The sequence below is a fragment of the Bos mutus genome, chromosome 5, assembly GCF_027580195.1.
Source record: "Bos mutus isolate GX-2022 chromosome 5, NWIPB_WYAK_1.1, whole genome shotgun sequence".
NCBI classification, from domain to species: Eukaryota; Metazoa; Chordata; class Mammalia; order Artiodactyla; family Bovidae; genus Bos; species Bos mutus.
Window position 1 is genome coordinate 14,086,193 of NC_091621.1, and position 27,617 is coordinate 14,113,809.

At 40.2% G+C, this 27,617-nt stretch overlaps 1 protein-coding gene across 1 annotated transcript; it reads left to right on the forward strand.

Annotated features, from left to right (window-relative positions):
- The first annotated feature begins 1,627 nt into the window (after window positions 1-1,627).
- On the forward strand, window positions 1,628-27,317 carry CCDC38 (coiled-coil domain containing 38). The gene is given in 14 exon segments (XM_005898412.2): window positions 1,628-2,021; window positions 3,128-3,293; window positions 3,771-3,835; window positions 6,280-6,443; window positions 6,576-6,656; window positions 9,061-9,218; window positions 11,131-11,256; window positions 12,221-12,227; window positions 16,736-16,805; window positions 18,495-18,646; window positions 19,838-19,973; window positions 22,952-23,157; window positions 25,033-25,129; window positions 27,131-27,317. Coding segments are annotated over 14 exon segments (1,812 nt in total). The 5' UTR covers window positions 1,628-1,748; the 3' UTR covers window positions 27,242-27,317.
- The last annotated feature ends 300 nt before the right edge of the window (window positions 27,318-27,617 follow it).

Consider the following 27,617-nt stretch of genomic DNA (forward strand, 5'->3'; position numbering starts at 1 on the left):
GAAAAAAAAAAAAAAAAAAAATAGCCCTATCTGTGTTTAGAATTAAAAGGTTTAGCTGCACTTGACAGAAAATATAAAACAACAGTGACTTAAACATGACACAAGTTTATTTCTCTCTTAAGTAACAAACTCCGGATAGAAGCTTTCCACGGCTCCTATGAGAGCTCACATCAGGGGCCCAGGCTTCTTTTAGTTTATTGCCGGTCTGTACTCTATCCAAGATGGCTACTTCCGCACCAGCGATAACACCTATATTCCTCCCAGCAAGGGGGAGAAGAAGGAAGGGAGGTGCACACTCCTTCTTTTTAGGACACTTCCTAGAAGCTGCACTCACCACTTCTCCTGACATCCCCTTGGCCAGAACTTACTTACATGGCTATGTCTAGCTCCATGGGAGGTTGAGACACGTAGTCTTAACTCTGGGTGCCCGTGTGCCAAGTTAGAGTTGAAGGCTCTCTTTCTTAGAATAATGGAGAATGGGTATCGGAGAACCATTAGTAGCCTCTGCTCCACTATTAAACTTTAAAAAGCATTTAAATAGGACCATATTGGAAATTTCTTCTACAGATACATTTGAACAAGTGATTAAAGATATGTGTATAAGAATATTCAGTGCAGCATTATTTATAATAGCAAAAGACGGGGATCAACCATCATGTCCATTGATATGGGATTTGTTGTATTAAGTATAATACATCCAAAGAATTGGCTACTAGATAGCTTTTTTAAAAAATGAGCTAAATATATATGTGCTGATATAGAAAGAACTCTAAGTATATTGCCAACTGATAAAAACCAAGATGCAGAATAATAGAATAGTATGTATTAGATGATCCCTCCTTTCCTAAAAGTTTTGTATTACTTTGTCAAGAACTATGAGGTATCTAGGATGTTCCTCTATTTACAAACTAATAAGTTTGCTTGCCACAGTTGCTTGGATACAAAACTCCTGGGTCATAGTGAAAGCATTTTATCACTCACAGAGCAATGAACAACATTTTTGGGACCAGTTTCCGGAGCCCATGACCTTCTTATAAATTAATAAAACTACATATTAATAACATTATATGACCCTCTGAACCCACAAGAACCCACAAAAGTTAGGATCTTGACAATACTTTGCACCCCATACCTTACCTTCCCTTACCTGGGGCAGCCATCAAGCCTGTTGCCTACTCTCATCCACACTCCCATCTCCAAGCCCAGCTGCCTGGACCCACTCTCAACTGTCTCTGCTAATTTATTACAAGACCTAAAATTTCATGTTCTGCTTTGACATCTTTGAGCCTCAGAGAGCTCTAAAGGCTTAACTGTAAGTCCTCCTGTTATTGGCAGATATGACATCCACCAAGTGGGAAATGTTCCCCGTGAAGCTAATTCCTCTATCAGCAGGACCAGCTACGCTCCATTGCTCTTCAACATAATGGGTTTTATTTTCCTGCCAGCCTGTGAAACTATTCAAACAAGTCAGTCACATCCTCCTGTAGAAGCCAGAGGTCATTCAACCCTCTTGTTATGACAAAGCTTGCCTCCTGCAGCTTCTGGTTCACTCTGCTCCTGAGTGCACGTGTGATGTGGTATGGCCCTGCATGGCCCATGGCATCCTCCTACACTGGGGCCTATGTGACTAATTAAATTGCTGCCAGTCTCAACAGTCCAGTGTTGTGTGTTCAGCTACCTTGTACTGCTTAGGGCAGTGGCTCCTTCCTTTTCCCCTGGGAAACAGAGGAACTGTGGCTCCTGCCCCTATGATCCAGGCCCTACATCCCCGCCTTGTTGGGGGCAAGGCTGCATGGATCCTCCTCTTCAGAGATGCAGGTGCCCTCACTTACTCTCCCCTGTATGGTGGGAGCCTTGCTGTTCTGGTCAACAGGAGGATTGACAGAAGTTTTTTGTTTCCTTTTTTTTTTTTTTTAACAGAGAAAGAAAAAGATGAGACAATCAAAAAGGACAGGCCATATAAGATCTTTTTTAAAGATCTCTTTCTTTACAAAGAAAATGAAATGGCAGCAAAGAAAAGGGTAAGATAAACCACAACTGCAATTAATGTTAGAATCATACTCTCTTAGCCATCACTTTTATGAACTTTGCTGGGTTGAGACATAGAGTCAGATGTCAGATTGCGTGTCTCCCATTATGCCAGGAGCTGGTGTAATCGCTGTTTTAGGACAGCGTCCAGCCGTGGTAGGGAGCTAGCGATCACCGCCTACTGGAGAATACAGGCACAGCACTACAATCTGGTATGACAGGTACAGTATACCCTATCCGTCGATTCTGATGCCCACGTTTTCTCGCATTTTCACATTTCTGAAATTGGGGCTCAGCTACATAGATGGGATGCCATACAGCACTGGCACCGCATAAAATGATAGTGCATCTTACAGATGGCATCTTAGAGTTGAAATACAGTAACAGAAGCATGCAGAGAGAAAGGGACACTTGTATTTGTCAGTGAAAAGAGGGAAGAGAGGGTGGTGGGAGCCATGATGGGGTATGTGTGCAGAGACTACCGAGGAGATAATAAGAACTGAATCATTAAAAACAAGTCAGAATTTGCTAGGCAGATGCAAATAAAAGAATGCATATGTATGTACTGGGGAGGAAGACGGAATAAAAGTGGAGGAAGAGGTGTCATTTTAGAATGAGCTGGTATGAAACTATGGCCAACTTCCTAACTATACCTTGCAGTTAATTTTCCTGCTTGTATGATGAGACCCCACATCACTGTGTGATTTTTTTTTTTTTTTGAATGTCTACTTGGGAGGTCTATTTGTTCTAAGTTTTCAATTCGACAGAACCAATCCTTTTCAATCAGTGGAATCTCCAAGTGACCTGCATTCTGAGCTGGATGAAACTGTGAAATTAAAACCAGATCACTTTCTAATCTTCTGTTTGTGAAGTTCATGTTTAATCAAGTTTGAATGTTCTTTCTTTGTGCTCAGCTTCCTACGAGAAGGGACTGAAAACCAAGCAAAACCTTTCAGACATGAGAACTTGAAGTTGCTTGTTTAACGAATTAGTACTGAGAAAAGGACTTGTTGCAAATGATATTTATATATGATCACTATTTTAAGACAACATTATTTTGGTACATTAGAAATTCTGTTAAACTTTTTCACTTGGGCAGGAAAAGTTTCTGAACCGTAATATGAAAGTCTACCAAAAGTCTACTTTTTCATCACGAATGAAGAATCGTTCACACCTGGGCCAAATAGCAATCTTTGCCGACGCAGGTGGTGCCTCAGTTGAACGACTGGGGCTAGATCCCACTCTTATTCTCAGATTAACAGAAGGTAAGTCTAAATTACTGTTTGTTTAAGAATATCATTTTGAATATTTACTATTAATGTCAGGTAACTGTATGAAAAAGAGGCAAATGCTGGTAATATAGTGATATACCAGTGATTATACCTTCTGCCACTTGTGAGCTGTGTGATCTTGGACAAGCTTTGTGACATCTCTGAGCTTCAGGATCTCACACACAGGATGGGGATAGTAACAAGAACCTTATTGGAGGTATTAATGGAATTAAGTTAAATTATGGATGTAAAGAATCTAGTGAAGTTCCTGGAATATGGACATAAAATAAATGACAGTTATAATATCGTTAAAGTCACTTTTCAGTGGCTAGGAAAAAAGTTTTTCTAAAAGTATAGTATTTTTAAAACTCAGATACTGTATGCAATAATTTAATTACATAGCTTTTATTTTATATAACATCTCTGAGGGATAATGAACCAAACTTAAGTCTATTTCAATTTTCTTTAAAGGTGCAGACACAAAAAGGACCATCCATGAATTTATTAGTGACCAGAGAGACAGGTTTATGCTCGAGGTAGTTAAAATAATTTCTTTCTCCTGTTAGCTGAATTGAAGACTTCCTGAATGGCACTGCCACATTTTCACCTGGACGTTTTCCTTTCCCATGACAGGCCCCAGCTCCATTGCCCCTCCTACGCTACAGACCCAGCCTCTTCCAGACCCACTTCAATCAGGCTTTTGTTCTCATCATTCCACCAACACCACTTCCATTGCCCAATTCAGTCATTTCAATCTTCTTCTACTTACTTCTAGCATCTGTTGGCCCAGGTGATCATCCTTACCTGAAACACTTTTCTTCAGCTAGTTTCCAGGACCCTCTATGTCCTGGTTCTTCCACAGCACTGACAGCTCCCTCCCTCATAGTTTTCTTGTTCCTCTGTGCCCTGATCTTAGAATGCTAGAATACCCCAGGGCTCACACTTCACCCTACACTCTATCCACTCTCCTCCAGGCTGGAGGCTTTAAATCCTACCATCCTATTAAGAGCTTCCAAATTTACTTCTGATTTTCCTTCCTGAACTCTAGACTCACCAGTACAACTCAGACCCAACAACTATAACCATAGTTCTTAACATCTCTACTTAAGATGCTCCACAGGGATGTCAGACTTCACATTTCCAAAACTTCCCTTGTTATCCTTTCTCCTGTGTCTGCAAATCTGAATCTCAGGCAGTGTTTCCTATCTCTGTCAACAGCAATTCCATTTTTCCAGTTACTTTGACCCAAAATATTGGGGTTATCCTCAACTCCTCCTTTACAACCCACATCCAAATACCCTTTGGGATATATTTTTTCCCAAATATATCTGTAATCACCCTACTTTTCACGACCTCCTCTGCTGCCACTGTAGTTCATGTCACCAGTAGGTCTTGCATGATTATTATTATTATAACTTCTGAGCACTAGTTTCCTGCTTCCACTTTTGCTCCCTGTAGTCAGTCTGTCCCCTGCCCCTGCTCTGCTGAAGAGCTGACTTTTCTGGTCCCCAGCTCTGCTCACTCTCTGACCTCCTTCCTTCCACCCTGTGCGCTGCGCACTCTGCTTCAGCCACGCTGGCCTCCTTGCTGTTCCCAGGACACACCAGTCATACTCTCTCTCCCTCAGGACCTTTGCACAGGAGGCTTTTCCTTCTGGGAAGAAGATTCCTCTTTGAGATAGCTACATGATTTGCTCCCTACTTCCTTTCAGTCTCTGTTAAGTTTTCACTGTATCAGGGAGTCTTTCCTGGGCTAAACATGGTGTTAATCTCCTGCCCTTGCCCACTGGACCACTTATTCCCCTTTAATCGACATCTCCCTCTGCTAGAATTAACATCTCACAAAAGCAATCCATTTTATTCTGTTCACTGCTCGAAAAGAATGATTAAAACAGAACTGGTGCACAGTAAGCACACAGTAACTGCTTGGCAAATGAAGTAATAAATATTTGGGGGTTATACACATGGAGTATCTAACTTTTGGTTTTTTTCTTTTCCTTTAATCTTTTATTTTACATCCATTCATATTTAGAAATACTGTATTTAAAAAAAAATTAATTCATTGATTACTTATTTTTGGCTGCCCTGGGTCATTGTTGTAGTGCCCGGGCTTCTCACCATGGTGGCTTATCTTGTTGTGGAGCACAGGCTTTGTTGTCTGAGGCATGTGGGATCTTCCCGGACCCAGGAGCTAACCTGTGTCTCCTGCACTCGCAGGTGGATTCTTATCCACTGCACCACCAGTGAAGTCCTGGCTGTTGTTTATTTAAAGTTATCTCATTTCCACATTTGAATCCATTCATATTATAATGTTTGTGGCTTTGTTTATACTTTATTGTTCATGCATGGCATTAAAAATACAAGTAGATTCTTCCATTATGTAGTTAAAAAACAAAACAAAACAAAACAGAATCTAGCTATCAAAGTTGCGTTGGAGGATCTAAACAGGGTGCTTTGAGGCTGGTTAAACACTCCCCCACCCCGCACTCCCCCTGACCCTGGGGCTGGCTTGGAGGAACTGTTGGACCCTGACTCTCCCATGGTACTTCCTATAGGAGAGCCTTTGTGATTGCAGACAATCCAATTTCCCAAGGCCCAGAAAGTACCAGAGTGTGGGTAACACTAAGTGGACCTGCTTTTTGGAGAAATATGGAACATGCCCCTCCCCCCCCTTTTAGGATACAGCCTGAGGAGACACATAGCTATTTTTATTTGTGGGGCTATTTTGGAGCAATATCAAGCCTCTTCATAAAAGTCAAAGAGAGGCATTAGTCTCCCTTCTACCTATCCTGAAAATAGAATTCCTTCATGAAATGAAGGCCACAGCCCCAAGGTTCACACGCTATTATTTCTAATACAAATGATCACAGATATACAAAAATAACCAGGCAGGTTATTTTCCCCCTTTGTTATGAAACCTTTGAAATGTGCTAGAAATGTGAGTCATGTTCTTGATGCACTTGTGTTTTCAACATTCTCAGTATACTCTGTCAACCAAAAGAAACACCATTCAAAGGTTTGAAAAACACACAGCAATGAAGGAAAGGCAACTCATGAAAGCAGAAAAAAAGCTCGAAGACGACGCAATAGCCTTTGAGGAGTTCCTCCGAGAAAATGACCAGAGATCTGTAGATGCTCTCAAAATGTTCGTTTCCCCCTACTGCCCACCGCCCCCCCCCGCTTTGGCCAAATCGCTTTTTACCCTCTTCTTTCTTCTTTTTAGTTTTTCAGAACACAGCCCAATACAAAACAGACTAACAAATCTGTTCCTTTTCAGTGCAGCTCAGGAAACTATAAACAAACTGCAAATGACGGCGGAACTCAAGAAGGCGAGTTTGGAGATCCAGTCTGTGAAAAGGTAAGGCTGGGCCTGTCTTCTACCCATCATTTGTCCCTGCCCCCACTGAAACCTACTGGTGCCTGGCAAGACCTCAGGGGGACTAATCCTGATCAGTTGGTGATTTCATAAGTATGAACACATTTTAAAAATAAGTAATTTGTTGATCAACGATTGTGTCTACCTGGGGACCAGGAGACAGTGACCTCTGGCTGAAAAGTTTCTCTAACTTGTCATTACAAGATATTAGTTGAAAAGAAGGAAACCAATGTTAGAGGTAAGCAAATTATTTCCTAAATGTTCTTTTTTCTTCATTCTAAGGCACTGTTCTTCCCGTCCCCCATTTTAACATCTCTGAATTTAGGATGCTTTTAATATTTTTACAATTATCTTACAATTATAATTGGCAGTATTTTTTATATTTGTACTTACACTTGGTTGAAATTAACATTAATATTAAAACAAGGATTTTATGTACCAATATTTTCTTAGGTCAGTTTCCCAAGGCAATAGAACTAAAAGCAAAAATAAACAAATGGAACCAAATGATGCAATCAACAAGGGCCTAATTTCTAAAATATACAAATAGCTCATACAACTCAATAACAAAAAACAATCCAGTCAAACATGGGCAGAAGACCTAAATAGACATTTAGAAGAAGACATGCAGAATGGCCAACAGGCACATGAAAAGATGGCCAACATCATTAATTATTAGAGAAATGCAAATCAAAAGTACGAAGTATTACCTCACACTGGTCAGAATGGCTGTCATTAAAAAGTCTACAAATAATATATGCCGGAAAGGGTGTGGAGTCTGCACAGTTAGTGGGAATGTAAATTGGTGCAGCCATTGTAGGAAACAGTATGGAGTTTCCTCATAAAACTAAAACAGAACTGCCCAGTGATCCTGAAATCCTACTCCTGGGCATAAATCTAGAGAAAACTGCCATTTGAAGAGACAAATGCACCCCAGTGTTCACTGCAGCACTATTTACAGTAGCCAAGACATGGGAACAACCTCAGTGTCCATTGACAGATGAATGGACAAAGAAGATGTGGTATATATACACAATGGAATACTACTCAGCCATAAAAATGCATGAAATAATGCCACTTACAGCAACATGGATGGCCCTAGAGATTATCAAGTCGGTCAGAATAAGACAAATATCATGTATCACCCATATGTGGAATCTAAAACATGACACAAATGACCTTATCTCTGAAATAGAAATAGACTCATAGAGAACAAAGTAGTGATTGCCAAGGGGCAGGGTATGGGAGAAGGATTGGAGTTTGGAATTAGCAGATACAAACTCATATACAGAATGAATAATTTCCTACTATACAGCACAGGGAACTATATTCAATGTCCTGTGATAATGAAAATGAATATGAAAAAGAATGTATATATAACTGAATCACTTTGCTGTACAGTAGCAATTAACAACATGTAAATCAATTATACTTCAATAAATTTTTTTTTTTTAAGAGGAAAACACTGGGTACCCAAGGAGGAGCCAAATGTAGTAAGTCAAGATCATCATTAGGCTCTGACTTCAGGCAAGACAGGCTTCTTCTGAATCTTACCTTGAACTGTAATTTTACATCTGTTCTAAACATTCTTATTCTGACATAAAGACCCAATATGGTTTTGCTGCTGAAAAAAATGCAAAGTAAGTTAGAAAAGCCAGTCAAATGTCTTCTACCTGCTTTCTCTTGATCTGAGGAAAGTTGATATTCACAGTGCGAGGCAGAGCTGATGGTGGGACAGCCAGGACTACTCCATGTGGGAGCCTGTTCTCTGGGGGAAAACAAGCCCCCAGTGAAGTTGGAGCTCTGCCGCTGGCTGACTGCGTTGTCTCCCATCATTGTGCTCGAAGCACTTTGCTTCTTGGCCAGAAAAAACATGGAAGAGCCTGGAACAGCTGCTGTGAGCAAATGCCTGCTGCCTTTTCCTGGCCTCCATGGATTGGCCCAGATGTCAGTCTTACAAGAGGCTCGGGGTCCATGGGATTCTGCAATGCTGGCTGCACCTGGAAAACCCTCGCATTCATGGGAGATGATGGAAAGCACCAGGGTTTGCCAATCTGGGGCCCAGAGCACATGCTGCTCCTTTATAGGGAACACCTGGGCACACTCGACCCTGGCCCCCTCAATGTACTTTCTGCCTCAGTGCTGGTTCTGAGGGTCAGCTGCCTAGCCTTGGGCATTTTGGTTCAAATAACATTCCTACAGGTTTCTTGCCTCTTGTGTCATATCTTATTGAAGTCCTTATTTTTATGGCCATATTTACAATATTTGTTAAGCAAATTATTATTCAAATACATGATCAAGAGAATGACTTTTTTAAAACCTATTTAAAAAATGAACATGCTTTCACACGGGTATATCTAACCATATCTATTTTTCTTTTGAGTAGTGAAATAGCAAAAACAGAATTCCTCCTTAGAGAGTACGTGAAATATGGGTTTTTTCTGCTGAAACTGTCTCCAAAACAATGGCAGATCCAGCAAGCAATGAAAAGGGTGTCAAGGAGTAAAGAAAATGTGAATGTCATGCTTCCAAGTATAATAACAAGTAAGTCCCATATTCAATTAAGTACATATCCTAATTCTAAAATATTCTGCTTCAGTGTTTGTTATTAGTTAGAATTTTTATTGTAGGCAGACCCTGAACAATCCCACTAACTCTGATATTATAAATTATTAATTTGGAAATTCAGGTTAATTTCAAATATGAAGCAATAAAAATATATACATGGAAAAATAGAAAATATTTTATTTGTAGATAGTGAGAATAGCATAGCTACAAACCTCTCCCCAATAAAAACCCTGAAATACAATTTGACTTGTTAAAACGTTCTGTAGAGTAATTGGACACAAAGTCAATTATACTTTATTAACCTACTGCTGCTGCTGCTGCTAAGTCGTTTCAGTCGTGTCCGACTCTGTGTGACCCCATAGATGGCAGCCTACCAGGCTCCTCTGCCCCTGGGATTTTCCAGGCAAGAGTACTGGAGTGGGTTGCCAGTGCCTTCTCCTTATTAACCTATTATATTAAGTTAAATAGGTTAACTTTATTAATTAGAAAATATACAAGGAAGTTAAATTCAAGAAAGCAATAATAACCTTCAATATGTGACCAGGAGATTTGACAAATGAGAAATATGTTATCAGACAGGAAGATTGATTTTGTAAAGTTGCCAATTTTTCTGAAATTCATGTATAAGCTTTATGGAAGTATAATAATAATGTTACCAAAAATTCCTCAGAGAGTTGGGTTAGGTAGATCTTTGCACGATGATTCTGAGGTTCATCTAGAAAGATACACAAATACTTCCGAACTAAGAAGGTGAGGGTGGGTGTGTTACTTATCCTTTAAGATGTTACATTATCACAGTCTCAAAAATGAAAACTGTATGGTACTGGCATTAAGAAGCTCAGTGGAACAGGAATAGATCCTATTATAGGTAAGAATTTCATATGTAAGTGATGAATGTAGGGTCACAAATCAAAGATGAAGACAGACTTCCAGCAACATTGGGGTAACAAGAACCAGACACATCCTCCTGCCTGAAAAACATAGGAAACAACAGTTTTAAGACATCAGACATCAAGAAGCAAAACAAAGTAATCCCCGAGAGAAGGGAAACACATGAGTTGAGCCCTGTGCTGGCCTCAGGGTGCTGCCTGGAGAACACTTCCAGGACTCAGTGAGGCAGAGGGAGGCCTCAGCAGGCTCTGTGGATGGAGAAGACAGAGCTGGGGGTAGGGAGGCCATGGTGGCTGGAGTCCCCGGAGCAGAGTACTGGAGGGGAGAAAGCCACACAGAAAGAGGGTTCTCGACTCGTCAGCTGAGAGCTCATCCTGAGCCTTAGGGGTGAGAGCACTTATACCACTGAAATCAGCACATTACAAATCAGGGAGAATCTTTCCCCTGAGAGCTGGTTATTAAGCCTTAATTAGCACACCAGGGGTGACTCCCCTGCTTAGCTCCCTTGTGTCTCTCATGGTTGCTGCGTGTGCTTAGATGAGATCATGTGTATAAAGTGTCAAGCACAGTAATGACATTGGGTTAAACTCATTATGTGATGTTTGACAAGAGAGAAAACACATGGGAAGGAAAACTGAGAAGTATTTACATTTAACAGCTTAGGATTCAGTGCTCCTAGACTTGTCCTGTAACTCAAGGATGCTTAGAAAGCGCTGAGTCTCAGTCCAGAGGGTTGAATGGTTAACACCAGGATTTTAGAAGTTCTGATAGACTGACATGGGAAAGAGACTTCTTCAGGCCCTCTAGGTTAGTTCTCATCCATCCTGCCTTCTCCAGAGACCAGCCCTGGCCATCTGCATAATACATATGCTGGTTACCATGTCCCCATCTTACATTCCTGTCCCTGGAAATTTTCACAATAACTTGGCCTTCACCCTGAAACAAAGCTCTCTTCTCAAAAGTTTCCCCACCCCAACTTGTTTATTTTCCATTCTAGAATTAAGTGCAAGGAGAAGAGAGACCACTGACGAGTCCAGAAGGACATCATTTTCGGAAGATTCTTCTCTGGGAAGAAGTAGCCAAGGTAACACTGGATCTTTGGCACTTCACCCACAAAAGTAAAGTCAGAGAAGGTGCCCATCTCAAAGTGGAGATGCAGGACCTATAAACTGAAAAACAGAGCCTAGTGTCCACATCACCCTTAATCCTGGGGAGCTAGGTGTTCTGTTTCTGTCTCTCCAGACATTATTACGAAACTCAGAGAGGTGGGGGAATGAATAGAACCGGCAGAGAAGTCAGGGGCAGAGGATCTTGTACAAGTTGTCCCTGGCTGACTAGCACATCCTCTGAGGTCCTTCTCAGCTGGGCCTCCTCATTCCTCTGGTTCAAGCCTGCCCTCTGGTGTTGGTGGACCAATTCCCAGGGCCCAACAATCCAGGCCAACAGCAACCAGGTGACTGTCATTGGCAGGTGACTCAGGGAAGTAACTGGGAAGACTGAGGAAGCTCTACCATGCTCATAATCAACTCTAAGGATACCTTCAGCCTCAACCCCTGCCCAACCCCTGCCCTGTAGTCATTCAACACACACAGGCAAGCTGACTTCCAGGGACTCTGTTTCTCCTTTATCCTGCTGCCAACCATCAGAGGTATTTAGTGGTAGGGGTAAAGCTCAACCATACAATTCGCCTGCCCAGAAACAACCCTGGCATAAGTGCACTTGGCCAACTGATTGAAAAGGTGGATTCTTTCAGAGTGTGAGGCCAATTTGGACCCAAATTATTTAAGACATACTACTTTGTCTGTTAGAGGATCTGGAGTAGGGTGCAGGGGAAGGGGGTGTAGAGGAAGTAGGTGGTGGGGTCCATATTTTCTTCTCTTTAAAATCTTGAATATAGGAGTCACTCAGTTTGAATAGCATCCCTTCCCAAGACATTTTTAGTAATATGTGTTCCAGTATTAGCTTAAAAATTTAAGATGCTCATTTACGGTGGTGCTACAATCCACTGGTTCTTTGTCCATTTTCTTTCCTTCCCCCACTCACCTTGGATATACTGGAGGAATACTATGTATCAGCAACTTTTCGAGACTCCAAGTACACAAAGATGAGTAAGATATAGTTCTGCATACTGCACTATACAAATACAATGTAATGGGACAAATGATACAGCAGTGATGGTGAGGGGTCTGGGGGCAAAAACCAAAAATGTGATCTCTCCCTAAGGCATTCAGAAAAGTCTTTAAGAGGAGGTGACATCTGAGCTGGATTTTGAAGAATAAGTGGGACTTTCCAGGTAGAGGGATCGGGGAGTGAGACCTGCTGTAGTTTCAAGACGGAATAGCAGGAAGGGTGGTTGGAAGCCACAAAAGCTCGGGCATGAGGAAGCATGACCTGGGGGCCAGTGGATGCAGAGATCCAAGACCAGTTGCCCACTTCTGAGTTTCAGACCATGGTCAGACCCAGACATTGGTAATAAATAAAGTCCACCATTTTTATATCTTGATCTTTTAAAATCTGTGATTAAAAATGTATATGATTAGGTAACAAGAGAACTGTGATTTATATTCACCATTTATGTCCCTGATTTGTGCCATGTTTTAGACAATAAAAACACCAAACAGCGATTTCTGATTTTATGCTTGGAACCAAAAGTCAGTAGAATAAAACAGCACCATTTTCTATATGACTGTTTCTAATAATTTTTTTTTAAGTAATGGGCATATCAGTACAGAAAAATGAATCCCGCTCACCAAATAGCAAGCACTCATTCCTAATTACATGTTCTTTTTACCTCCACCATCACCAATGATGTGGACTTCACCTGGACATTCTGAATAGCAAGATCACGCAGGAGGACCACTCCCAACCTAGAGGATAAGAAATCATCCTTATCAAAGTACAGTACATATTGATTACCTCTCTTGGAAATGGTGTATTTTTTTATAAGCAAATATCTCTTTTAGCCTTTCTTCAACATATGTGCCACGTATCCATACCCACCATAGGAGATGCTGGAGGTAGCGGTTGCCATTTCTATGTGCTCGGCAGGTGACCAAGTTCTCACAGGTCTTCCTGTATCCTTTGATGAGGGCCTACATCTGCTATTTGCAGAAACCACCCACACCCTGCCTCTTGGCTCTTTGCCTCTCAGAAGCCACTGCCCAGTTGTTTTTGATCTACTCTGCTGACTCATGTGTTTACAAATTTACCATGGCATTCAAAATTGCTGCTATAGGACTGCTGCTGCTGCTAAGCAGCTTCAGTCGTGTCCGACTCTGTGCGACCCCATAGACAGCAGCCCACCAGGCTACCACGTCCCTGGGATTCTCCAGGCAAAAATACTGGAGTGGGTTGCCATTTCCTTCTCCAGTGCATGAAAGTGAAAAGTGAAAGTGAAGTCGCTCAATTGTGTCTGACTCTTAGCGACCCCATGGACTGCAGCCTGCCAGGCTCCTCCATCCATGGTGTTTTCCAGGCAAGAGTACTGGAGTGGGGTGCCATTGCCTTCTCCACTATAGGACTAGAAAGCACTTTTTGTTTGTTTCTTCCCTTACTTGATTATTGACTCATTTATATTCATTATTTCAGAAAGTGGTAGTTCTCCACCCTAGCTACCCTGAAGTGAAGTGAAAGTTGCTCAGTCATGTCCGACTCTTTGCGACTCCATGGACTGTATAGTCCATGGAATTCTCCAGGCCAAAGTAATGGAGTGGGTAACCTTTCCCTTCTCCAGGGGATCTTCCCAACCCAGGGATCAAACCCAGGTCTCCCACATTGCGGGAAGATTCTCTACCAGTTGAGCCACAAGGGAAGCCCAACCATACTGGAGTGGGTAGCCTATCCCTTTTCCAGTGGATCTTCCTGACCCAGGAGTTGAACTGGGGTCTCCTGCATTGCAGGCAGATTCTTTACCAAATGAGCTATCAGGGAAGCCCCCAGCTACCCTAGAGGAGCTGTAAGAAAATATATTGATGTCCAGGATGGATACTTTGACCCCAAAGGAAGTATCTGGGCCAGCAGTGTATTATCCATGATAAAAGTCAACACTGTGCTCTGAATTTCAGGGGCCTCACGGTCATTCTACTTCTGTGGCATTTTAGAGTCACTGTTTTGTTGTGTTTTAATTACATTTTCACTTGGAGAGAATTATAGATTCACATGCGGTTAAAAGAAAAAATACAGAGAAGTCTCACTATACTTTACCCAGTTTCCCCCAATAGTAACAACTATTGCAAAATTGTAGTATAATAGCACGAACAGGATATTGACATCAGTACAGTCAAGATACAATCAAAAACAGAACATCATAAGGATTTTCCATGTTGAAGCACAAAGTAATACGCAGACGTCACATTCACTTTCTCAGAAAGTTCACTGCTTCTTAGTTTCTTTCATTTACTCAGCACGTATTTACTGAGTGCCCTATAGGGCCAGAATGAAAAAAAAGACAGTCTTTGCTCTCAACAAGCCTACTGTCTAGTGAGGAAGACAGACAAGGAGTTCGTCAGTTACATTATACCATGATGAGGCCATTGGAAGGACAATCAGGGTGCCTCAGGCCTGCAAAGGAAGGACTCTCAGCCCAGAGGAGAGGTGAGGGACTGGAGAAGCAAGGGCGGGATCAGTGGACACCCTCCAGATCAGATGGCATCTAAGCTGTGTCTGGTGAGAGGACGAGGGGTCAGTGAAGAGGGAGGGGCCTGCTGGCACAAGGGTGGCAGTGTTTGGGTCTGTTCAGAATGGCTGGGCTGCAGGGTGTAAATGGACAAGACTGGAGGGGTAACTAGGTATTGTCTCATGAGTAAGGAGGCAGTGGGGTCATCCCAAAGGTGTCTGTGTTTTGTTCCAAGTGCCCTGGGAGTCACTGAAGGTTTTAGCAAGAATGTGACAGAGGCTCAAATCAGATTTACATTTTAGAAAATTGGAGATGGTAGTATTTTAGAGAACAGAATGGACAGGGAAAAAACTGGATGTAGAGGAGCCAGTTAGGAACCTGTGGTCACAATTCATTAGATGAGAGATAATGAACTCCCCCAGCCAGACAGTGGCAGCTGGAACAAGAAGGAGAGGCTGTGGGACACATCAGGGAAATGCTACCTAGGGAATTCCCCCAATAAAAAGAGTGGCCACAGATAACTCCCAAATTTCTCATGTGGCAACTGGATGTGTGGTGTTGTCATTCAAAGGTATTAGGAACACAGCAAGGGGAGCAGGCCTGAGAGGAAAATAAGGAGTGTGATTTTGGATGCATTCATCTGAGCTCTCTATGGGACACCCAAGTGGATACTGATGTTCAGCTGGAAGCTGGACACTGAAGTCCAGAGCTCAAGACAGACAGAGATGCGGGAGTCGGTATGTTAGTAGTGGTTGAATCTATAAGAGAGGATCAGCCCCAGAGGATGGGTAGAAAGAGAGGGAAGAAGGCTGAGGAAACAGACTCAAAGAAAAGGAACCAAAAAGTAACATAGTATCAGAGAGGTGGGAGAAGACTGATTTGAAAATGATATTACTGAATCCACTAACAGTGGACTGAACTGTGGATGCTTCCCAAGTATCCCTTGACTTCTATGGCCCTCTCAATTTCCCTACAACATATTTCCCATTGCTAAAGGGCAGCTCCAAGCAGGTTATTTTGTCCCTTCAAACTCAGCATGAACAAAGCAAATGTTAATCTTGTCCTTGTGCTATGCTTAGTCGTTCAGTCGTGTCCGACTCTTTGTGATCCAAGGACTGTTAGCCTACCAGGTTCCTCTGTCCATGGGGATTCTCCAGGCAAGAATACTGGAGTGGGTTGCCCTGCCCTTCTCCAGGGGAACTTTCTGACTCAGGAATGGAACCTGGGTCTCCTGCATCGCGGCGGGGGCGGGGCGGGGGGCAGATTCTTTACTAGCTGAGCTACCAGGGAAGCCCAATCTTGTCCTTATCCTATCCTTAAAGCTGTTCTCCTTCCTGTTAGCATGACCTCCACTACTCCAGGTTTACTGACTACAAACGCTGAAGTCATCTGGTCTCTTCTCTTTGTGCCCCAGGAGCCCTTTCTATTCTTGGTTCCCATGAATTCTTTCTTTCCTGTGTCTCTAGATTCTCCTCCCAACCCCAACCACTGACTTGTTTTCCACCATCACTACAAACATTACTTACCTAGGTCACACCAACAGCTGCTTTACTCCTTCCTTAGCCCCTGCCCTTTTAACATTCCAATCATTTTCAATTTATCGTTCTTAAAGGATTCTTTCAGAGCCACCTTGCAAGCCACATAACTATTCTTTAAGTATGTATCTCATCACCCACCCCACTCCCCAACCAACATTTCCCCAGCCTGATCAGAAGATATTTTACAGATGCACCTCAAATAATTGGTACCACGTGGTACAACTCTTCCTTATGGTCTCTTTGTTTGCATATGTCACCCTTGTCTGGGAATGAATGATTTTCTTTTGCATACTTGTGGAATCCATGGATTCCTGCAATTCCCTAAAAGGCTCAATAGGCTATTGAAAAGAACTAGGTTACATTTAGGTTCCAAAAATAACTTAGTCATGAAAGCAAATCTGTTGATAGAAAATGGCTCAGAAATCAGGCATTTTCTTTTCCTTTTACAGCCAAACTGAGAGTATCAGTTCAGAAGACAGTTTGGAATTCTTTTTAGATGATGATATGGACTACGATCTGGTAACCGGACTATTTGTCTTGACTTAAATATTGTTTGATGAAAAGTATAGATGCTCGTTTCTTCTTTTGAAATTAAAATGTCCTGTTCCAAATATTCCACAACCTTTCAGAAGAAAATATGATTTTTTAAAATTTGTTTGCACCAGGTCTTAGTTGCAGCATGTGGGATCTTTAGTTGTGGCATGTGGGATCTAGTTCCCTGATCAGGGAACGAACCTGGGCCCTCTGCACTGGCAGCATGGAGCCTTAGCCACTGGACCACCAGGGAAATCCCCCCAAATATGATTTTGCTACTGTTCTCTAGTTGTATATATAGTTCATGTTTGTCATCAGACATTTAATGAAAAATAAATGTCAAGACTTCCCTGGCGGTTTAGTGGTTAAGACTCTACACTTCCACTGCAAGGGATGTGGGCTCCATCCTGGTTGGGGGAACTAAGATCCTGGATGCTGTGAGGCACAGCCAAAAGATTTTTTAAAAATTATAAGTAAATAAATGTGTCCTTTAGAAGGTAACAATTTAGGAGATATATATTATCTACAATCTTCCTGTGAACATAACCACCTTCTGATTATTTATCATTTTATTGGGGCTTGAGACATATTGGGTAGCTGGACTGTGAGATAAATTGAGCTTCAACAAAACAGTTCTTTGTGGCTACAGGTCTGATTGTGAACTAATCTCACCCTAAATACAACCACAGAAACTCACAGAAAAGGAACAAAACACTTAAAAGCATTAACTGTATACTACATATAACATACCTTATCCAAATCATTTTTGTGTGTGTGTGTGTGGAAAAAGCACAACTTATCATCTTAACTAGTAAGTATATGATCCTGCAGCGTTAACTATTAACATGCTGATGTAACAGACCATTGGAACTTTTTCATCTTGCACAATGGAAACTATACATCAACTGAACAACTCCCCTATGCCTACTCCCTCTAGCCCCTAGCAACCACATTCTACTTTATATTTCTAAGAGTTAGATTACTTTACATACCTTGTAAAAGTGGAAGCAGTATGTCTTTTCATGAGTGGCTTATTTCATTTAGTCTCATGTCCTTATGTTCTTCGGGTTCATCCATATTGTAGCAAATGACAGGGTTTCCTTATTTTTTAAGGATGGATAGACCACATTTTCTTTATCCATCCATCAGTCCATTGATGAACATTTAGGTTGCTTCCACTTCTTGCTACAGTAAATTTGATGAACGTGGGGATGCAAATATCCAAGTCATCTTGCTATAAATTAATTCAAAGTGATATAAACTTATACTTAAAATTTTAGAAAATAGAAAATTATTAAAATGTAGGGAGAAAATGACCTTCACTTAGTCCTCTGTCTTTTCTCATTCTACTTCTTCTCTCGTCTTTCCCTAGAAACTTGCCTTTCCTTTTTTCCTGCTTTTGCCTCCTCCTCTGCCCCATCCCTCTCCTTTTTCTTTTCCTCACTCTCTTCTTCCTTTTCACCTTCTCTAATAAACTTCATCTCCTCCCCAACACCAAAAGTGTTCTCTTCCCTAAGGCCAGCTCTCACATGGAAATAGGCTGTCGTCACTCTGCCCATTATCTCCCTTATAATCGGAACAGTATTCCTTTACCCCACTGTTTTTTCCTAGATAAATCACATATGCACAGGTAGCATGTTAAGTGAGTTAATTATATTCTTCATTATTGATTAGGAGCCTGAACTTTATTTCAAAGAACCTGAAGAGTTACTTCAAGTCCTCACAGAGCTGGAAGAGCAGAATCTTACTTTGGTACAATATTCCCAAGATGTAGATGAAAATCTTGAAGATGTAAATAAAAGAGAAAAAGTTATACAGGATAAAATGTAAGTCATAAAAAACAAGCAGACATTCTATTAACCAGTTTCTAATCAGAGACGAAGTCCACCTTCATTTATGCGTGGCCCTTCCTTGTGGTTTCCCTGGATTTAGGGAAGAATTTTTATTAATAATAGTTTACACTGCAGAATGGAAAAGTAGGAATTATATTTATACAGAATAGACTGGTTTTAGTTTTAGTCCCTAATTCCTTTCACTTGTCAAAATATTTTCCTAGCTAGCAAGAATAAAAGACAATATAGAAGGTTATAAAGAATCAAAATGTCACCTACTGCCTTACTCTTTGTTCAATGCAGTTTTACGCTGTCATCTGGCTGACCAAATCATGCTTTGGATGATGATGCTAATAAACTCATTTTCCTTGGCTGTGACTCTCAGCAAAAGTTTTTTCATGGCTTAAATATTGTATCATTTTATAATGTACATTATCAATATCAGGGCTATTATAAAAGGGACTTCTGTTGGGAAGGGGGGCTGGATTTGATGACTCAAAAAATTCCTTTCTACTCTTAATACTTGTTGTAAAAATGTGCAGAACCTTTTTTGGAAGACTCATTTGCACCAGATGTCAATCTTTTAAAATAGTTGTCAAACTGCACTGAACTTTGGGACATATTAGAAGAATTTAAAACCATAATCTTATAGCCACCCAGTTAACTACTGTCTCCTTTTAATCCTTGTCTCCTCACTTCCAGTCCTCAGTATATGGTGCCCCCACCATGACACTATGATATGAGGGGATGGGGTGTGTATGGTTGGGCAGGAAAAGGGTATTTATATCTGAAGCTCTATGTAAGGAGTCAGGAGTCTCTACTTTTCCCAGTGGCTCCCCAGGTATTCTGATTATCAGTCAGGTTTGAGAACAGTGACATCCTAGGTCACCCAGCTTGGGTTTCCAATACCTCAATTCTACTGCTTTTTCTATTTGGGGGACTCAGGGGAGCCACAGAAGTAGAGGGGTGAGAAAATACTTCCCAATAGACGTTGAAAAGCATCTGTGCATTTATTTTTCTTATTTTAACCTGAAAAGTTGCAGGTACTTTGTCAATATCTTAAAATATAAACTTCTATTTGGCTTACTAGACATAGGATGTTGACACATGTTGAAGCTCCTGACTGATGATTTATTTCACTGAATCATAAATTACAGATAAGGGTCTCTTTCTTCTTTGCAATAGAAATACCAACATAGAGTTTCTTTTGGAACACAAGGCATTGCTCAAGGCCAACTGTGTAAGAGAAGAAGAAAAAGCAGCAGAGTTGGAATTAAGGTCCAGGCTATTTAGTTTTGGACAATATAACTCAGATGCTCAGGTAATCATTCTTTGCCTGCAGTAATTTTATTTTGGCTCATGGTAATAAGAATCTGCATTCCCTGTGTCTTAAGCATTGGAATAAGAGGATTAAAGCAAACCACAAGTCCCAGGTTGATGACAGAGGCTGAAAACCTGCTTGGAAATTACCTTGTCAATATGTATAGCCAACTTACACAGTAGATAGAAAACATTCAATTATCACTGGTACTCTCTTAAAAGGTTACCAAGTATGATGCTGAGATTTCCCCACCTATAAATACATTTGTTTTAGTCAGTATACACATGACTATACATAATGAAGTAGTTCACTGCTGTGATCATTTTGGTATTAATTTCAAGGGCACATAATGAAGACAGGAAGCACTGAATCAGCACTGAATGGAGTATCTTCCCAACACTGAGCTTGTAATAGGTTGTGGCCCCTTTGGGGTCTGCAGAGTTCTATCACCAGAGCACCTGTGACATAGACTAGTGTGCTTATCTCTTTGCATGCAGGTCTCTCCCAGCTGGATGCAAACCCTAGGGCAAGGCTTGTCTTACCCTTCTATTCAGCTCAGTTTAGCAACCTCATAAAGCAGGTGCTCCATAAATGTTTGTTGAATGAATGATCAGGCTAGTTTTAAGATCCACAATAAACTCCAGCTAGCATTGGTTTCTTTGTAAAATCTTGAATGAAATAAAAATTCCAAACTCGTATGTGAAACTAATATCACAATTATAGTTATGAACTTGACTTTCAAACAGTAGATTTAAAGGGACTCTTATCAGAAGATCACTGTGCTCCCTTACCCATATAAGCAGGCAGGGTTACAAAAACAAACCTGTTTATGGCTCCAGTCACAATCCACATTTCTTATGTGGTGTAACACCAAGGAAGGGAGGGATGGGGTTGTGCACTGCTAGAGCTGAAAGCTACCTTTCAGCTCTTCAATGCTGTCTTTTTTACACCTTAAAAAAAAATTGTGGTAAAAAATATACATATCATAAAATTGACCATTTAACCATTTCAAATGCACAATTCAGTGGCATTAATTATATTTGCAATGCTGCATAATCATCACCACTATTTATAGGACTTTTCCATCATCCCAAATAGAAACTCTGTACCCATTAAACAATAATTCCCTATTCTCCGACCAGCGTCTGTCTTGTTTAGTCACTACTCTTTTTGCGATCCCATGGACTGTAGCCTGCCAGGATCCTTTCTTTGTCCATACTTTCTTTCCCATGTAAGAATACTGGAGTGGGTTGCCATTTCCTTCTCCAGGAGATCTTCCTGACCCAGGGGTAGCAAAAGGAGCTTTACGTCAAACAGGACTTTTTTTTCTTTTTCCTTTTATTTTATAGGTATTTCTCCAAACTTCCTAAAATCATTTTAAATATAAATAGGTACTACAGTAAGTGTTACTGTAGGAGGAAAGAGAGGGGCTTTATAGTAAATAGGACCATCAGAAAGCTTGTTAAACTAGGTGGGAGAGACAAGCTGTTTGAAGTAAGCTACTGGTAACAGATCTTGATTTGTAATTAAGTGTTGGTAGCTCTGTAATGAGTCTGTGGTTTCAGGAGGGGTTTCCCATGGCTCCTGGAGCCACATCTATCTTGAGTATTATTTGTCCGTGGCTTTATGGTGATTCTCATCTTCTTGAGCAGAAGCAGGAATGGGGCAGGATTCTACCAGGAGAACGATTTACTTTGCCCAGAAGTTTATTGAGATCCTTTTATCTCGAATGCCGGGTATACAGTGGAAACACAGAAACAGAGCTTTCTTACAGTCTCGAAAAATGTTACCTACAAGTTTGAACATCTCTACCAACAGTTAAAATGGCACAGTGGCCAGGTACAGGGATCAGCAAGGTGTGGCCTAAGCCTCCGCTTAGAGTAGAATACTGGAATGACTTCCAGATGGAGAGAATGAAAACTCAAAATGTTTTGTAGGCCAGCCTGGGAAGCTGTTTGCTTGTAACTTTTTTTTTCCCTATGAAAAAAATGCATTCATTTATTCAGCAAACATTTATTAAGTGCACAGTTACATGCAAGGGGCTACTTTAGATATAAGTATAAACATAAGAAATAGCTCCTGCCTTCCAGGTGCTTACAGTCTATAAGGGACAATAAGACATGTATGCAAATAACTGTCAGACAGGATTATAGTGTTAGTAGTTACTTTTTTGCGACCCTTGGACTGTAGCCCACCAGGCTCCTCTGTCCATGGGATTCTCCAGGCAAGAATACTGGAGTGGGTTGCCATTTCCTTCTCCAGGAGATCTTCCCAACTCAGGGATTGAACCCACATCTCCCACATTGCAGGCAGACGCTTTAACCTCTGAGCCACCAGGGAAGCCAGTAATTAGAGTAGCAAGCACAAAAAAGGGAGTTCACATACTGCTGCTAGGAAATGCACTGGAGTGGGGAGAAAAAAGGATTTAAATGTTTATGTAGTGTCTACTTGAATGGGAATGATACACAAAAACATTCAAGCGTCCTACTAAATTATTTTATACCTAGACTGAAATATTTTTAAAGAAATAATCCAGGATGTTATTATAGTAATGCTCTATGTGCTGTGCTTAGTCGGTCAGTTGTGACTGACTCTTTGCGACCCCATGGATTGCAGCCCACCAGGCTCCTCTGTTCACTGGGATTCTCCATGCAAGAATACTAGAGAGGGCTGCCACGCCCTCCTCCAGGGGATCTTCCAGACCCAGGGATTGAACCCAGGTCTCCCACACTGTGGCGAGTTCTTTCCCTGAACCACCATGGAAGCCTGCTCTGACTATAAATTATGACATAAATTGACTGCTGCATTTTTTTTCACTGTTCTAATGTTGTATTAAAGTTTTTCTTTTAAAAAAGTATTTAGTAGAACATATTAATAAAAGCCTATTACAATATAGTAAAAGGGAATTTTACATTTATTGAATGAACAAGCAAACAGTAATGAGATGTTTTCTGCTCTCCTTTTCTTTTTAATCTCAGGAAAAACTGATAGACTCTCTTAGTAAAAAAATTAACCAAGTATACAAAGTCTGCATTGGAGATGCTGAGGTTGGAAGCCTCAACCCAGTTCAAAAGCTGGTAAAAGTAGAGTCTCGTCTGGTAGAATTGAGTGATCTCATTGACTCCATTCCTAAAGAAAATGTGGAGGCAATTGAGAGGATGAAACAGAAAGAACGACGGCAAAGGTACAGTCACTGTCTTATGATATACATATAATAAAACACTTAAACATTAGGCAAGTCTGTTATATGGCAAGTCTCATTATATGCCATATTGACACTAGAATCAAACTCAGATCTGCTGTCCTCATAGAGCTATTATTTAGTATGGAGATATATTCATCAATATTCTTAGGAAATAAATGTCATTACCAAGGATAAAATGAGCACTGTGAAGCAAAGAGTTCACCAGGGACAAATGACATAGTTTCAGATGGGCAAGGGGTCCCTCCAGTCTGAAAAAAAGTGAATTTTCAGAGTGAATATTCCCTACTTATAATATGCAAAGGATTATCATGTGGAAGGAGAATACTTGTGGTGAAAGGGTTTAAGACTAGAATTTCCTTAATTGGAAAACTACAGGGAGATTTAATCTGTGAAGGAACTGTTTGAAAGAGCTAGATAATGAGGGTTTTTCCTTGGTTCCTAACTGCCAACAGCTAAGTTTCCTTACCTGTAAAATGGCAATAATGACACTTATCTCATATGGTTGTTGTGAGGACTGAATTAAATAATCTATGTAGTAAAATATCATGTATGAAACGAGATGCCAGTCCAGGTTCGATGCACGATACTGGATGCTTGGGGCTGGTGCACTGGGACAACCCAGAGGGATGGTATGGGGAGGGAGGAGGGAGGAGGGTTCAGGGTGGGGAGCACATGTATACCTGTGGCGGATTCATTTTGATATTTGGCAAAACTAATACAATTATGTAAAGTTTAAAAATAAAATAAAATTAAAAAGAAAAATCTATGTAAAAGCACTAAAGCATGCTTGGCGTACAGTAAGTACTCTAATAGCAGACGTTCATATTAGATACTTTGTTATTGCTTACCACTTTACTGGGGTGTTGGGGATATTGTTCCACCCATATAAAAACAAAGACTAGAATATACTAAGGTGATCCTGATGGGATTTTGTTGAATATGAAGCACATTTTAAAGAAATTATGAGAAATCACTCCTTCCACAAGATGACCTTTCACTTACACTAAGAACATCTGCATTTTTTACAGTAGAAAATATATTCTGACTAAAGTGTAATTACTATTTCTAACTATTTCTAACAGTGAGATTAATATATGAATCTAGTCCCAATTATCATTTTGATCAAAAAAATTTTAGTGGATGTTTTCCCATGGTTCGGAGGCACCTAACATAATACCTAATTTTGCATAAAAAATGTTCAGTGAATGTTACATTGATAATTATATACATCCATAAAATAGTCACTTGGCAAGTGGTTATTCTGCAATAGGCAGTGGACTAGACAGTGTGCATATCTCATTTAATTTTATCCTCACAACAACTCTAAAGAGAACAAAGACAAATAGTATTTCTTGGCCTTAATTTGAGGATAACATTCAAAGAGATTTATTGGAAAATATATTTTTGTGGTTATCAATTGAACTATACACTTGTGACTTGTGTAGTTTTCTGCATGTTGTACTTCAATAAAAAGGTTTAAAAAGAGGGGAAAATAACTGGAAACTATCAATAATTCAAGTGGCCATCATATAGACTAATATAAAGTACTGAACTGTAAATGAAACGATGAGAGGGCTCTGTTGAGGTGCTTGTTTTGGACCAAGATCTGGGTAGATTTTGCTTCTTCCACAACAGTGACATGCACTTTCTTCCCATTTCAACATAAACAGGGTTTGTTGTTGAAATTTCACCTGAATATTCAAAATCCACAATTATGGGGGAAGATGAAGTATTATTTTCATTTAGCCTTAAAGGAGACTTAATAATATTTAGGTAATTCTTTATCAAATAGTATTGATGTAGATCTTTTTGACTGGGATTTATAGCTAGAACAATGTCTTCCTCTTTTGACAGGTTGCGTGAAGAGAAAATGAGAGAGAAACAGAAACACCAGGAGGAAAGGCTAAAAGCTGCCCTGGAAAGAGCAGTAGCACAACCAAAGAAAAAGAAGGTCTGTGTTTTATTGTTAATATTAATAGGTCCAGCTACATCAATGTGTGAGGGCTTCTGTAATGTAAAAACAAAATACCTAACTCGTCTCATTTATTCAGGTTAAACTTCAGTAAGTCCGCTGACAGTTCAACTGATCTCTCTGGTTCCTTGTTATTTTTAGAATAATTTAAACTATTGGGTCTACAGTTTTCCATTAAACTCACTTTTTAGTAAAAGAAACTTCTCCCTTGCCTCTTTAGCTCTGGGTACATGCAACTACAGAAATACAAAAATAATAGTGTATTATATATAATTGGAAGGGTCTTTTAATCCTCACATTGTGAAAATAATGAGATTTACAGCTGAAGTTAAAATAATTTACCCAGAGTCACTTCAGATTTAGCAGCAGAATCTAAGCAGAAGCCAAGGTTCTTCATATTTCAAGATTACCTGTTCAATAAGAAGTTCAGGATGGGGCAGTCTCCAAGTACATGTGGTCTATTACTCCCCCTGGGTATGAAGGGCCTTTTGTTTCTATATGCCTCTCTTCCTGCTCTGAGTTTGAGTCTGAAATCATATTGCAGGGAGGCAATTTCATAGTTATCTGCAGAATTAATGTGGACACTGATTCTAACCATAGTCATAGCTAACGCATATTATGCACCTCACAACCAGCCACTGAAGTACTTAAAAGTTGTGAAGTATGGTAACTGGTAACTGTTAATATGTACTATGTTAAAAAAGTAATGATTTTTATATAAATTAGTGTTTATTTTTTAAAAGGATCTGTACTTACCTAGTTCAACTCTGCCTATGAAGATCTGACTTGTCCTCTTCTTCCAAGAGATAATTAGCCAGTTAACACCCTGCTACATGTATAAATTATTTACTCAGCCCACCAAGTGACCAATAATGAGTTTTATGACCTTTGTATCCCCAATGCCTGGCACACAATGGACAGTCAATAAATGCTTACTGAGTTAACAGACTAAAAATGAGAATGCAAACTGAATCTGGAAGAAAACTGAAAAAAAAAAAAAAATGCTGCTAAGTCAACAATATATGAAGACCTCTGAAAGAGGTTTTTACTCAGAACACTTCATTGCTGGCAATTTTCTCAGGCAGAAATTAGTAACAAAGGTTATCAAAGGAGATTGGTGCAGGGTGGGGAGGTGGAGGAAATCTGACGTTAGAAAAGGAATTCAAGGATTCTGGTCCTCTAAGGACATTTTTGTTGTTATAATGAAGGGGAGGACTGCCAGTGCTATTTAGTTCCCTGGAGCCAGGAACATCGAATATACTGCAATGCAGGGATGGTCACACACAGGGTTGCTGCCTCTTTTGAGACACAATGGAGATGTCCCATCAAATTTCATGTCCAACAAAATAGTTTTTTATCCTTTTAATTTACACACATTCAGATATAAAGGCAAAACAAAAATAAACAAAAGGGAGAGAAAAGATTCAAAGAGAAAAATTAGTATGACATAAGTTGAGTGTATGTCCCAGAGAGAATAAACAGGTATGATTCAGGGTGTCCCTAAGCCTCTCCTGGTTGGAATACCTCCAAAAGCCAACAGGATTGTGAGTGCTCAAGAAGATAATAGGTGGTTTTCTCAAGTTATTGTTTAACAGGATTTTAAATGCTAGTAACTGTTACTCAGCAGAGCAAAGTATCACTTCTAACCAGAGAAACTAGCTACTCCTCCTACTGGTGGTTACTGAGAAATGAAGTGTTGGCCTCAAACATGGCTTACCATATCTGAAACACATGACTTTATCTATACCCTCCCATTTCCCTGTAACACCTAACTGCTCTGTCTTCTGCATACCATGGTACTCCATTTGCTACTTAACTCTGCCTGCGTTTGGACATCCATTAGTCATCAATCTCTTTGTAACTGGATTATTTTAAACTATATTATTCTTTGGGAAAATCAAGTTAATAATTAGTATTCTGGGTTATACTTCAATAGATAATGGTTATGAAAAATATTATTTTTCTCTTTTGTTTCAGCAGGGAAGACAACTTATCTACCGTTCAAAACCTCCATCTGGTAACAAACATGAACTACTTTTAGTCAAGGATACAAGAACGAAATCCCTGGAGGAAGAGTATTTTTTCACTTGAACAGGAGCAGTAAGACATTTATTACCAGAATGCCTTAGGCATATTCTGTAGATTTTGCTTTTCAGTCATGGCAATATTCTGCCACACATACAGGCCTAACCAATTTCAGAAGACAGGCCCTTATTCTAAAAGACTCTTATGATTGGAAATGAGAGTTACATTATTTTGTTGAAGAATTTTATTATCCATATCCTAACCATTACTGTATACAGCTAAACATTTATTCCTTCTGTTGTCCCAGTTGGAGATACACATCCACAGCTACTTTGTTAGTGTAACTTTATGGCGAATGACCTTTTAAGAGCAATAATGGCATTCTGACAACCTGAGACTTTAAATAATTTTTTTCAACTGATCCACAGGAAAGTTCATAATA